Below are 14,902 nucleotides of genomic sequence, written 5' to 3'. Positions count from 1 at the left end.
ATTGCACATTAAAGAAGGCCGTCATAGGCACCAAAATAATGTCATTACTGTCGCATATAAGTTACAAAGCCGTATATGTGAAGTGAATCGCTGCTGGAAACTGTCGTAACTTAAATATCACAGTGTTCTATTTGATATTAATAAGCAAATTGCTGTCGTAACTTAGATGATACAGTGTTCTACTTGATATTAGTGAAAAAATATAAAATACTAGCAAGATACCCGTGCTTCGCTACGGTTTTATACTGAAATTTATAATGAATGCTTATTGTTTTAGATATATAATCCGCCGAAATTCGCGATCTGACTCGTTTTCTGCGAGAATCCAGGAAAATTCCCGACCTGACTGGTTTTCTATTATTTTACGGCACGTTTCCTCCCATTTTTCAATCTTCCTTTCCAGCAATCGATTTCGTACTTCCCGGGCTAGGCTCAGGTATTCCTCCCGGTCAGTTGGGTCTGTAAATCTTTGCCATCTTTTCCTATAATCATTTTTAATATGGACAAAATCCTTCAGGAGATCCGGCGTGGTGTCATATTGGGTGCCTTGGCGGCACTGAACCCGTGGCCGGACTACATTCTTAGTCATAACCGTCCAGGAGCCGTTTCCAGCGCAGTCCGGAATATTATTATTATTATTATGTGTTGCTGGAATGAACGATGACAGGGAAAACCGGAGTATCCGGAGAAAAACCTGTCCCGCCTCCGTTTTGTCCAGCACGAATGTCACATGGAGTGACCGGGATTTGAACCACGAAGCCCAGCTGTGAGCGGCCAGCGCGCTGCCGCCTGAGCAATGGAGGATCCTTATAAGTCCATTAATAACAGTAAAATCAATTGGTCTCACCTCGTTCTACACCCCACCGCCGTTAAGTTTATTTACCGCCACCTCCCCCCCACCCCCAAGAAAAATTAAAAGAAGGCTTGTTTCTTTATGTTTAAGGGAGATTCCAAACACCAATGTTCACGTCTATTACCTTCAGTTTTGAGATATATGTATCCCCATAAACATAATTTACTTTTCTCACTTCATTTCACAATACTCCCCCCTCCCCCTAAGTGAATTTTCCCGCAAAAAATACTCGTTTCTTTAATAGTAAAGGATCTTCTAAATACCAATTATCACAACTCTAACTTCTTCAGTTTTTGATTTGTGTGTCCTCATGAAAGGAATTCAACTCCTTTACACTCCTGCCCTCCAAGATGGTTTCCCCACCAAAACGCCTTTTTCTTTGTTTTTAAAAGAGATCCAAATACGAATTTTCACGTCTGTAACAGATATAGTTTTTATTAGATGTATGTATTCTCATACAATTAAGTCAATTAATTTTTCAATTCATTCACCCCCCCCCCCTCATTGGATTTTCCGAGAATACGTATTTCTTTACTTTTAAAGAAGATTGCAAATATCAAATTTCACGTCAGAAACATCTTCATTTTTGAGATATCAGTAGCCTAATTAAAAGAATTCAACACCATTTTCAGTCACTTTTACCCCCCCCCCTCCACCCAAGTGGAATTTCCGAAAACTAAAAATACACGTTTCTTTATGTTTAATAGAGATAAAAAATGCCATTTTTCACTTCTGTAACATGTTAAGTTTTTTTAGATATACTGTAAAAATTCTCATTTTAAAATTTCACCCCTTTTGAGTTCCCCTTAAGTGGAGTTTTCAAAGACAAATCACCTATGTTTCTTTACATTTACAGAAGATTCCAAACACCCAATTTTTACGTCTGTAACATTTTACGTTTCCAAGATATTCTGTAGATATAGTCTTTTAAAAAATTCACCCCAATTTGTCACTCCTGTTTAACCGCCATTAACTGGATTTTCCAAAAACTAAAAAATACGTGTTTCTTTATTTTTAAAGGAGATCCCATATACAAATTTTCAGTTCTGTAATATCTTTCATTTCTGAGATATATGTATCCTCATTAATGGCATTCAACCCATTTTTCACCCTTTTACACCCCTCCTATTAGGATTTACAGGAAACAAAAAAATACGTGTTCCTTTATTTTTAGAGGAGATTCTAACTACCAACTTTTACATCTGTAAATTGTAAAGTTTTAAGATGTAGACACACTCATTTTAAAAAATTCACCCCCCCCCCCTTTTCACACCCCAATATTTGGATTTTCCAAAAACGAAAAAAATACGTGTTTCTTTACTTTTAAAGTGGATCCAAAATACCAGTTTTCAGGTCTGTAATATCTTCACGTTCTGAAATATAAGTAGCCTCATTAAAGGCATTCAACCCATTATTCACCCTTTTACACCCTTCCTATTGGGATTTTCCGAAAACAAAAGAATACGTGTTTCTTTATTTTTAAAGGAGATTCTAAATACCAATGTTTACATCTATATCCTTTAAAAGTTTTGAGATATAGGTACACTCATTTTAAAATATTACCCCCTTTTCACCCCCCCCCCCATTTGGGTTTTTCAGAAACAAAAAAGTACGTGTTTCCTTATTTTTAAAGGAGATCCCAAACACCAATTTTCAGGTCTGTAATATCTTCAGTTTCTGAGATATAAGTAGCCTCATTAAAGGCATTCAACCCCTTTTTCACCCCTTTTCACTCCTATTGCGATTTTCCGAAAACCAAAAAATACGCGTTTCTTTATTTTTAATGAAGATTCTAAATACCAATTTTTACATCTGCAAACTTTAAAAGTTTGGAGATATAGATTCATTCATTTTAAAAATTCACCTCCCTATTAATTGGATTTTCCAAAAACAAAAAAATACGTGTTTCTTTATTTTTAAAAGAGATCAAAAGTACCAATTTTCAGGTCTGTAATATCTTCAGTTTCGGAGATATAAGTACCGGTATCCTGATTAAAGGCATTCAACCCATTTTCCCCCATTTTCACCCTTTTTCACCCCTCCTATTGGGATTTTCTGAAAACAAAAAAATACGTGTTTCCTTATTTTTAAATAAGATTCTAAATACCAATTTTTACATTTGTAAACTTTTAAAGTTTTGAGATATAGATACACTCATTTTAAAATTTCGCCCCCATTTTCACCCCCTCAGCAACGGAATATCCAAATATCCTCTCTTAGCGAGCACCTACATCTTAATATGAATGTATCCCCAAAATTTCATTTCATTATGTCCAGTAGTTTTGGCTCGGCGATGATGAATCAGTCAGTCAGTCAGTCAGGACAAGCTATTTTATATATATATAGATAAAACTGAAGTAACGCCAGTAAAATCGTAACATTGACAAAATAAATTTCGACAGTATTCTGGGATGAAAGAGCATAAAAGACCACAACAGATGATGTATGTAACTCAAACTTCAAATTTTTTGACACACGACACTTTTCTACTGCGGGTGCGATATATGAAGATAAAACTGGAACTCACGAAGACAAATTGGGACAAATATTCATTTATAGGAAGAGAAGTTGCAGAATGGAATAATTTACCATGGGAGATGTTCAATAAATTTCTTTACAATCGTTTAAGAAAAGACTAAGTACACAACAAATACAGAATCTGTCACCTGTTCATCTGCCCTAAATGCAGATCACTGGTGATTGATTGATGACTGATCAAACAGTGCCATGAGGTGCCCAATGAAAACCCGAGAATGTTGGATGACAGTTGCTTGTCAAGTCAACATGGAGTGACGTGCAGTGTTGCAATAGGATGTAATTTTGTTTCATAATCTGTTAGTTCGCTTAAACAACAAACTTGAAGCAAATAAAAAATCCACATTTCTAGTCTCTTAGACAAGCAACTGAACGCTGAAAATATTCCTTCACGAAATGTGGAAACAAACTTTTACGACATGAAGGAGAAGTAAACCATGAGATTGCTTACAATGTACAGTCGAAACTGGTTAAGACGTCCCTCTCTAGCACGTTTCCCTGGTTATTACGCCATCATTAAGTCCCAAGACGTGTCCTATTAAATACATGCTAAAGAAACCTGGATAGTACATTTACGTCACTCTTTAGTACGTTTGTAACTCCCACCAAAAGCAATTTAAATTACCGTTTCCGGCCACGTGCACACGACAGGCCAGCGACAACTGGGCTGGGTAAGGATTTGGTAGAGAACTTAATTTCATGACCACAGAGCGCGGTTGTGTGTCGGCCTACAGCTGCAGGGAACATCAGTCCCAAGCCAGTCTTATTATCTTTGCGTCTGACGTGTTGGTGCTTAATTTTACGTTCAGGAGGCTTCTTTCAGATGGAATGGGTTCGACCCGCTTCCGCCTTTAGCCGCCGGTCTGCCTATCCTAAACTAAGAGGTGATTGTTCAAATAGAATATTCCAGATGATGCGGAGGCGGAGAGTAACAGCACGCGGGAGAAATGTTTGAGCGGGCAGCCTATTGAGAGTCGCGGTCCCACGCCCACAGTTACTTGTTATTGGACATTAGTTTTTATGCATGTCGTCATACACAACGGATCAGCCATGCTCGCGACATCAGTACAGAACCCGATAGTGTACCTACAAGAAAGTAGAAATGGATTTCGACGATAAACAAAAGTAGGCCCGCTCTCACCTATTTGACGTACAGTATTTATTTTTCATTTTCAATTTAGAAGTTATTTGTGTGCTTCTTTCTTTTCCTGTGTGATGTACAGCGGTCATTATGGAACCCAAAATAGACAATGAGAACTTAATAACTTTAATGTCAGAAATACCAGTGGTCTCGTGTTTGGGAAAGCGTGATATCATTTAGAGAAAGTATCCTCAAAATGTACCCATCTCCTCCTCCCAACGAAATATGAAGGACATAGCACGCATGAACTATTTTCACTCCGCGCCGCCTGAAAGAGGCCTGAGTGACTGGTGTACGTCAATTAGGCCTACTGTACTTACGTGTAACAATGTACGTAAATTTGGCATATTGTACTTACATATACAGCTGACATGTTGGTGCTTAATTTTACGTTCGTAAATGAATTGTGTAACAACATAGATAAATTAGGCCTATTGTACTTATGCATAGTGGTTTGCAGGACATTCAGTTATGGAGAAAAAGAAAGCTAGACAGTTTTTAGATGATGAAAAATTAAAGTTAATTGAGAAAATGGATACTAAACCACACATGAAACGTGTGCAAATCACCCAAATGTTGGACTTTCCTGTTACAACTTTAAACATGATTGTCAGCAACGTGAATTTTTCACATTTCTAAGAACATCTTGAAATTTTACGATGTTGGTGTTCTTAAAATTTATTATTTCTTCATTTCGTTCATTAATTATAATTGTAAACACTTGTTTCTTTGTTTCAATCGTAATTATTTTTACGTTCAAACCTAACCTTAAATTTAACACCAAAGTTGTTTTTCATTTTTTAGCATGTTCCCGCTTTATGACATCTTTTTTGGTCCCCGCAAAAACATCCTAACCAGTTTTGACTGTACAATATTTATTACTATAATTGTATACAAATAAATACATCTTTTGCCAGATGTATTCGAGTCTTTTTCTTTTCGAACAATTTTGCTTCTTGAATTCCTCACTAATGATGTCTATAAACGTCAATGGTTTCATCAGCTGCCAGACTCGTGATTGATACATCCTCAACATGTGATTTCTTTTGTTTGAGTACCGATACAAGTATTGCTCTGTGAGTGCTAAAGTATAATACATCGTTTTGAGTGGTGTCATCTTGCTGAAAACTACATCGAGAGTTGTTCCATTATGAGTATCTGATCCCCAAGTGTTTAATACTATACGTTAAAAAATGCTTCTCATGTAAATAAGTAATGACTGTTTGTGCAGCAGGATTCAACCTGAAGTCAAAGTTGAAATCTCCACATAAAATCAAAGGACATTAATACAGATCTTCCATCCACAGTTCTAGTCCTTTAGACAAGCAACTGAACATTGAAAATGTTCCTTCACGAAATGTGGAAAAGGGAACTTTTAGAACATGAAGGAGAAGTAAACCATGAGATTGCTTACAATGTTGTCGTTGTCGGCCGATACTCTTATACGAGTTTTCGTTTCGTGCCTGCAGTTGGCGCTGATGGCTTATCAGACCAATTCTTGCATAAAACATGCGGCCACACGTTTCATCCGTTGGAAGGTGGGGGGCGTGGCAGTGTTTGAAGTGGCTTCTTTCTCTGGCGAGTTTCCTCTTCCTATCTTCGACTTTCCTGCTCAAACTGTGCAACTGCAGCCGAGATGGTAGCACGCCAGCGAGGGTGATCCAATGCGAGAGTATGCTAAGTATTTGGGTTTATATCTACTCTTCTCATGGTCTGCTTAAGTTGGTCTTTTATGTCGCTTCAGAGGAGCACCACGAGTCCTCTTGCCAGTGCTGAATTCACCATACAGGATTTGCCGAGGGAGTCTGCTGGCACTCATACGATGGATGCGGCCTGCCCATCTAAGCTGATGACCAATGATAGTGGCTTCGATACTGTTTAGCTTTGCTTTCTCGAGAACTGCTATATTAGTTATATAGTCATCCCATTTGATGTTCATGATGCATCAAGTTTTTGTTGATGAAAGAACAGACAGACTTCGCCCCCAAAAATTAACCTATTTCATCCGGGTCAGAGAATTGCAATATGCAGATGATAATGCTTCACCAGCCCACATACCAGAAGAGCTTCAACAATCTGTCATCTGCTTCTTCAACACAGCCTATGAACGTTTTGGCCTAACTGTCAACATTCAGCCTGCTCCTGGAACCCTCCCCCACCTCCCCAGATTTTGATATCACCATATCTGGCACAGATCTGGAAAGGGTGGAGCACTTCCCGTACCTTGGGAGTATTCTCTCAACGCCTTGTACCTCTGAGAAAGACGTTAAAAACAGAATACAGCTGCCCATGTGGCCTTTGGACATCTCTCACATTGTGTATTCCAAAATAAAGATCTAAGAATCTGCACAAAAATAATGGTGTACCAAGCTGTTGTTATTTCTATGTTACTCTACAGGTGTGAAACCTGGACCCTATATCGCTGGGACATCAAGAAACTGAAACGCTTTCATCAACAAAATCTTACAATGTATACAATATTTATTACTATAATTACAGTAGAACAACTACTTAACGTTTTTACAGGGACCTGATTTTTTTAACCTTAAATGGGGGTTTACCTTAACTCAAGGTTTCAAAATAAGCACACCTTTTCAAGAGACATCTGCCTGTATTAACATAAATTGTATCATCATACAGTACATTATATACCGGTACACAGTGACAGCAATAAAACAAGATATATCTACCCTGTAGTTACGGTTTGTGGTTCATTTTGACAGATTTTTGTTGGTGAATGCAGAAACATTTCACTTTAAGGTTGTTCTTATAACATTATATATAATTTTCCATAAAAGTTGGGAAAGATGCCAAACTTGCATAAAAAACCCCATTAAAATAAGTATGAAACAACAATCGGTTTGTTTAAACATTTTTGCGGATGTTTTTCAAGCAGCGGGTTATTCATTAGCACGTATTTTCTAATTCCAATAGTCTGAAGACAAATATTCATTTTCATTCTGTTTAATTGTAATAGCATCACTCCAGAGGCTTGTGGCAAACATTTCCATTTTCTTACTTCAAACGGCGTTACCTAACCTAGGTTTACCGTGCATGTATTATGAAAACATATTTCAAGCTCCCCATAGAATAATGAAACATTTTCACTATAAATTTACACAAGAACAGCCTTTCTGAAATTTAACAAGACATGAAAGTATATAACCTAATCTCGGAAATTATGCACACCACAGTATCTCGAGAAGAAGAAGTATCACATTCTTATTTTATTTCAGTACATAGTTATAAAATTAAGCAATCATTTACTTCAGCCTTTAATCCTGAGAAGTTAACAACTGCTGGCACTGCGCTTATTGCAAAAACACATTATCCCGATGTTTGTTTACATGAGTTGGAGGCTCGGAGTTGTGCAAAGAGAATGAGTGGAGTGGAGTTGTGAGGAGACCTCACGCTCGCTCAAGATCAACTCACTCGCACGTAGTGAGGAATCGATACGGAAGATGATCGATTGCACTCAATATTAACGCTGGAGTAGAGTCATCTGTATTTGGCAGAGTGTATGAATATTGATAACGGATACAAACTAATGCGCCCGAATTTGCCCATAATAACACATGAATCAGTAAAAGGGTTCTCATTGTAACCGAAGGATACTGCTAAAGGATACTCCAAAACACGTGTTTTGACACCTTCACAATTTCTCTACCTTCAATACTTTGAAGGTTAAAATAACATTGTCATTAAAACAGGGTTTCTCTTCTGCTACAGCGGCCGCGGTCGGATGTGCATTTGAGTCCGACATCTGACTTTAGTCCTAAGTGCCGAGCTCTAATTTCCTCTTCTACCTTGAATCATCCTTGGCAAGATTATGATATCTTTTTCATAGGTTCTTCATGTCCCATAAACAAAACGAATAGAAATAAATATTTGAGAATTTTAACATTTTCTTAACACTAAATGCGGGTCTTGAAAATAAAGATTGGATAATAATTGTGGAACAAGTTCATATTAAAAATTGCCCTTTTTATGGGTTTTTCGTAAATAACATATGAATTTCCAAAATTTTCTTTCTCCAAAACACGTGTTTTGACACCTTCACAATTTCTCTACCTTCAATACTTTAGTCACAATTGAGTGAAATAGCTTAACTTTACGTTTTGGATGAAGTGGGGCCCTATACTGTGTGATCTAAAAAACATTTTCAATATTAAAACTCTGCTTTCTCCTTTTATCATCCCACTCACTTCTAGACAGCCTTTAGAGGTGTCGTTTGTTAACATTTAGAGAAGTCCAGTAATACCATTTCACCTTCTTCAATCATTAATATTAATATCCACATTAGGGATAGAAAATAATATTTTATGGTTTCTAACCAATAAACATGAGGTAAAACTTCCTTAGAGGGTATCTAACAGGTTTCTTTGAAAAGTGTGTGTTAATTTTTTCTATCATTCATTTACTTATACATGCTGGGCAAAGCATTAGGTGTCATGTGCATGTTACCATGCTGAATACCCTCAATGAAAGTTTGTCCAATTATTATTACAGGCTAAAGAAAATCCCAGTATTAGCTTATAAATGAATTCTACTCATAATTTTAACATTTACCTGTTATCAATATGTTTAATATCACTTTGTGAGAACACCCACTCGATCCTCCATGATATCACCTGAGTCTTCCAATTCAAATATGTTGTATTTTCTTTATGCCGTGAAAAGTTTGCAGGCAAAAATAACAGTCTTGTGCCTCGTTTTGTAGCAGCAGCACGCAGTTTATATAGATGCTGCAACAGGAGAAACTTTCTAAGACAGATCTAAGTATTTTTTGCATTAATAAATGGGGTAAAGCAAAATTAGAAAATATAATACATGTATATAGAGGAACTATCTTGGTATTTTAACAAAGAAGGGTAATAATATCACACAGTGTGTCAGTGACTGCATAAAGCCAGTCAACACACTTACATCCTACACTCTAAACTGCCTCCCTCAGTCTATAATACACGAATTGCTGCAAAAATAGCATAGGCATGTGGTCATTTTGGTGTTAGACCTACACAGGTACTGTTAAGATCTGGTTACAAATAACAGTCACTAGCAAATTAGTATAATTATAATTACTGTTCAGCAACTAATTAGGATATGGTCTCTGTTAAAACGTCTTTCAGTAAATAAAAATTCAAGCTGCTGTTTAATATGACTACAATTAATAAAATTTTGCCTAAATTGAGCGAGTATTATTGGAATTGTGACACTTTAAAAAACTAGGTCCATTTCCCAAATATCCCAGGCACAAAAATGTTTGGTTTATTGTCACAAAACTTTGTTATAAAAGTTACAGAAATTAAAGAGATAAATTATTTTCTTTGCTAGTGGTTTAACACCGCACTGACACATTGAAGGATTTCAGCAGTGAAGGATTGGAAAGGGTTAGGTTTACCAAGGTAGCAACTGTGGACTTAATTAAGATGCCTGCTGTGAAAATGGGAAACGACGGAAAACCACCTTCAGGTCTGCCGACGATGGGATTTGAACCCAGCATCTATCGAAAGCAAGCTCACAGCTACACGACCCTAACAGCGCAGCTAACTTGCTTGGTAATTATAATATTACTAGATGATGTACCCATGCTTCACTACGGAATTCTACGAATTATACAGAATTCTAGGTGAAGTAGGATACACCTTGTGAGTAAAATTTCATTAAATTACGCAGCTCTTAGCGTTACCCCAGAAACACGATGGGGAAGTCGCCATACGTCATTTCCCATATAAAGACTGGGTTACGAATTTTCACAGTAATGGCATGTCCCCTTGCTTCCTGCCAGCCATAATCAAGTTGGGCACTTTTCATTATAATCGCAGACATTCACTCCCCACCTGCTCTTTTTACATCCTCAGAAACTCTCTCTGTAATTTTCCCGAAGTCTTAAAGGATCTGGCAAAGGACAGAAAACCAATATGACAGCAATATTAATGAAATAAAGCATTTTTAATAGGTGCCCGCATATGTACAAATTCAAAGGAGAACTTATTTTTTATTAATATTTTATTTTTGATATATATATATATATATATATATATATATATATATGGGATAGTTGGCGTACGTATGGATATCATGCAAAAACAGTTCCCTAAAGAACAGTATGTTTCCAAGACATATCACTAAAATTTGTGATAACAACCTGGAGAATGTTAAGAATCAGGAGCCGGGCTGAGTGGCTCAGACGATTGAGGCACTGGTCTCCTGACCCCAACTTGCAACTTGGCAGGTTCGATCCTGGCCCAGTCCGGTGGTATTTGAAGGTGCTCAAATACGTCGGCCTCATGTCAGTAGATTTACTGGCACATGAAAGAACTCCTATGGGATTAAATTCCAGCACCTCCCCATCTCTGAAAACCGTAAAAGTAGTTAGTGGGACATAAAGCCAATAACATTATTAATATTATTATTATTATTATGAATCTGGAATGCTGCGACTGAGCGAGAGTTAAAACGATCTCAGTTATATTAGTTCAGTATCTTGCAGTGAACCTCCATTCCATGATAGGTGACCAAGTATGTTTCTGTTTTGTCATTTGTTTAATCATTTCAAGTTCCTTGCCAATCAAAGACATTTAGTGGAGTCAGTTGTATATAATTTGTACTTGGTTGCTGCAAAAAGTAAAGACAAGGCATGAGAGTGAGTGGGCACTGTGAATCGCGCACAAATGTGTGTAGCAGTTCTAGAATTAAATGCTACAGTTTCCACCATTTTGTGGCTCATTTTATTTATTCAAAGTAAGGACATCACACTCCAATCCACGAAAGTATGCGCCAAAACAGAAACATTCTTTTCTAGGAAATTATTAGAGTTACAAACAAAAGTTCATATAAACATTTTTCTGGCAAATCAAATTTCTGATACATCTGGTGTGCTTCACTGACAATGGGACCTACTGTGTAGGCAGTGTATTCAATTTTATGGGTTTCCAGTGTACGCTTTCCTCGGAACTCCTTCACATTTTCTTTCCCTACATAGGCCACTTAAGAGCTAGCATGATAGTAAGTACCCTGTTAGTTAACCAAAGGTATCAGCTATTAAAAGTGTTATAATCATTATAAAATATCAAAGCCATTTCTTGTTAACAGTGCTGATGTAGTTATTTTATTATTATTATTATTAATAATTATATACAGTCGTATCAGCACACACTTTATTAAAACATAACCGGCCGAAAGCAACCTTTTGTTTACAATCTTGAGTTGACGTAACATCAGGTGTGTCCAACGAAACCTTGAAGTGACGTAACATCATGTGCTTGCAGCGCGGTTCCGGTCTTAAAGGTGAACATTTGTCAGTACTCGACCAACAACCTGAGCACGAGGAAAAGCCAGCCCTTCCTATGGTATGTCCATACCTTTTACAACAACATTGTAAGTTTATATGTTTTATTTTCATACTTTTACACTTGTTTTTTCTTTTTCTTATTTTTACAGTTGATGTCAACAGGGCTACATTTTAAACTCATTTTAACCAATTTTGACAACACACTCATGTGAAATTAAATTTAAATTTAACACTGATGATGGACCTTAGTGTCCGAAAACCGGTTATGTTTTAATAAAGTGTGTGCTGATACGACTGTATATAATTAATAATAATATTAATAATAATATTAAAAGTGTGCCAAATTTGAGCTCCATCAGTCAAGTAGTTTTTACATGAAAAAAACACAGACAAACATACTTTGAGATTTATTGTTACTCGCATTTTTTCCATAAATTACAGTTTGCGTGGGAACCCTTTAATATTGTGGGATGATACTGATCATGATGTGTTTGTTTTTCCAGTTGCAATTCTGCATTGAGAGTTCTGACAGCATGAAAGGTGACTTGTATGTGTCTGCTTGTTGTTCTTGTTCTAGGTCTGTGAGGTTTGTGTTTTGTGCTAATTAAGAAGAAATGACTCAAACCTGTGTAAATAGTGCAATTAATTTTTGTTATATATGTGGAGAGTTAACTCTGAAGTTCGAAAAATGAAACCTTACTCATCTTATAAAAAAGTGCTACGAACTTTTATTTCAGGTGTAAGGCTGGTGACCAGGACAAGAAATAGGCTCCCCACTTATGCTGCTGTTTGACAGGAGTTACAGGTGTTAGGCTGATTAAAGGGATATTGAAAACCGTAAATATTATCTAAATGCAGATGATTTGCAGGTCTATGCTCACACAAAATTAACAGGTATTCATGAAGCTATATGTGACTTTACGCGCATTGAAATGTGGACTAGATTAAATGGACTCGGAATGAACCCCATGAAATCTCAAGCTACAATGATAGGTACATCCAAGACCCATTATCACTTAACGAATGTAGATATCTACCCAATAATATTAAATTAAATCATTATCCCTTTTGAAAACAAAGTTAAAGATTTAGGTTTAATGGACAAAAACAAAGACTGGACAGAACAATAATAGTTAAATATTTTATTTTTAAGGTCCAACTTTTCAATACAAACTATGCAATGTTTACATTACATCTCCCTTCAGGGACTAGTTTAGACCTAACTGTAGGTCATCATCAGCCATAAAGCAAATCACACAAATCCCAACTTGAATTCTATGGGTTGTGCATACAGTTTAAGACCATTGTGTCTGTACATTGTTTATTTTATTCGGTATATTCGGTGCGGCCAGTATCCAGTATTCGGGAGATAGTGGGTTCGAACCCCACTGTCGGCAGCCCTGAAGATGGTTTACCGTGGTTTCCCATTTTCACACCAGCGAATGCTGGGGCTGTACCTTAATTAAGGCCACGGCCACTTCCTTCCCACTCCTAGCCCTTCCCTGTCCCATCGTCGCCGTAAGACCTATCTGTGTTGGTGCGACGTAAAGCAAGTAGCAAAATGAAAAAAAAAAAAAAAAAAAAAAAAAAAGTATTACCGTGATCACAGTTCAATACGGATCAATCATCAAGAAATTTATATCTTTTGGACAGAACACGAAACCGCTATATGCCAAAGAGTATTCACTTCCTTTCTTAAGGTCGGAAAGCTGTTCGTTCAACAGCTAATAATGCCTTTATTTGACTACTGTGACATCATGTACAGCAGACTAAGTGGCACCCTCTCTAATAGACTTCAGAGAGCTCAGAATGCTTGCGTCCACTTTATATTGAACATTCCAAAATTTCATCATATAACCCCTGCATTCTATGAACTAAATTGGCTTAAACTAAACCAGTGTCATAACTATCATTCGTTGCTTCTACTCCACAAAATAATATACAAGCAGACACCCTCTTATCTAACAGATTTTTTTCCAGTTGCTCTAAACCATTCACAACATCCCGACCAGAGCTGCAGCTAACCTAACTCTCAAAATACCAAATTACAGATCCACCTTCTACAATAATTCTTTTGCTGTCAGTACAATTCCAACATGGAATTTGTTGCCCAATGACCTAAGGGACACTATCTGAGCCAGTATTTAAAAAGAAATGCTCGCAGCAGTACTTGGACGAATCAAGTTGAGTGTAAATACATGAATCCTGTTTATCTCTTTTGTTATTTCATTCCATCTATCACCAAGTATTACTAAATTTGTTTTCATTGATGCATTAGGACAATTTTATTTATTCTGGATTATTTTATTTACATTTCTTTCCTTTAATGTGATTTTATAACTAAGTGTAAAGTTTAGTATTATACAGTCATCAATGTCCCACTCCAGTCGCCCGGGTGTGGTTAACAAGCCTGCTCCACTCCTTTCTGTCCTACCACTTTTCCTGGTCCATTACTTCTGCCACATCCAATCCAGCTTCTCTAATGTCCTTCCAAATTATACTGTGTGTGTGTGTGTAATATATTGTTAAACAGTATATAAGAGAAGTTCTCTTCCAGGAATACATGCCAGGGAACAAATGGATAAGAGATCACCGAGGCTTATCCTGTGCGGAATGGAGAGGGGCCATCAAGATGACAGTGAATGTGTGCGCCGTTCAATCCGTGCCGGGAAGGTCCCAGGACAACACACTCTGTCGGTGTTGCCACAGAGAGCACGAAACTCTTGCCCATGTCTCGGGTGCCTATCCTCACGGGAAGGTATTGAGAAATTCCCACCATCATATAATACGACACACGATTGCGACCTCGTTGAGGGATCACAGTTTCACGGTGCACGAAGAGGTCTCTCGCCTAGCTACCGGCGGGAGTAACAGGCGTATTGACATGATAGCTTTTCAGCCAGCTAGCAAGCAAGGAGTAATCTTAGATCCCACAATACGCTTCGAGTGGCACATCGGCCAGGCCGAAGAGATGGACGCTGAAAAGAAGTCGATTTACCAGCCAACCATGAACTACTATAAGGACTATAAGACAATATTTCCGTCCATGGACTCATGATCTCAGCTCAAGGCACAATCC

At 37.3% G+C, this 14,902-nt stretch overlaps 1 protein-coding gene across 1 annotated transcript in view; it reads right to left on the bottom strand.

Annotated features, from left to right (window-relative positions):
- Nucleotides 1–14,902, bottom strand: part of LOC136876872 (box C/D snoRNA protein 1) — a 63,744-nt gene that overhangs the window by 34,137 nt on the left and 14,705 nt on the right. The window contains exon 4 of the mRNA XM_067150632.2: nt 9,099–9,274. Within this exon, the coding sequence (XP_067006733.2) occupies nt 9,099–9,274 (176 nt within the window). The remainder of the gene's footprint in view (nt 1–9,098; nt 9,275–14,902) is intronic.

The sequence above is a fragment of the Anabrus simplex genome, chromosome 1 (genome assembly GCF_040414725.1).
Source record: "Anabrus simplex isolate iqAnaSimp1 chromosome 1, ASM4041472v1, whole genome shotgun sequence".
NCBI lineage: Eukaryota > Metazoa > Arthropoda > Insecta > Orthoptera > Tettigoniidae > Anabrus > Anabrus simplex.
Note: the sequence above shows the minus strand (reverse complement) of the source record. Positions and strands in the feature narration are given on the sequence as shown.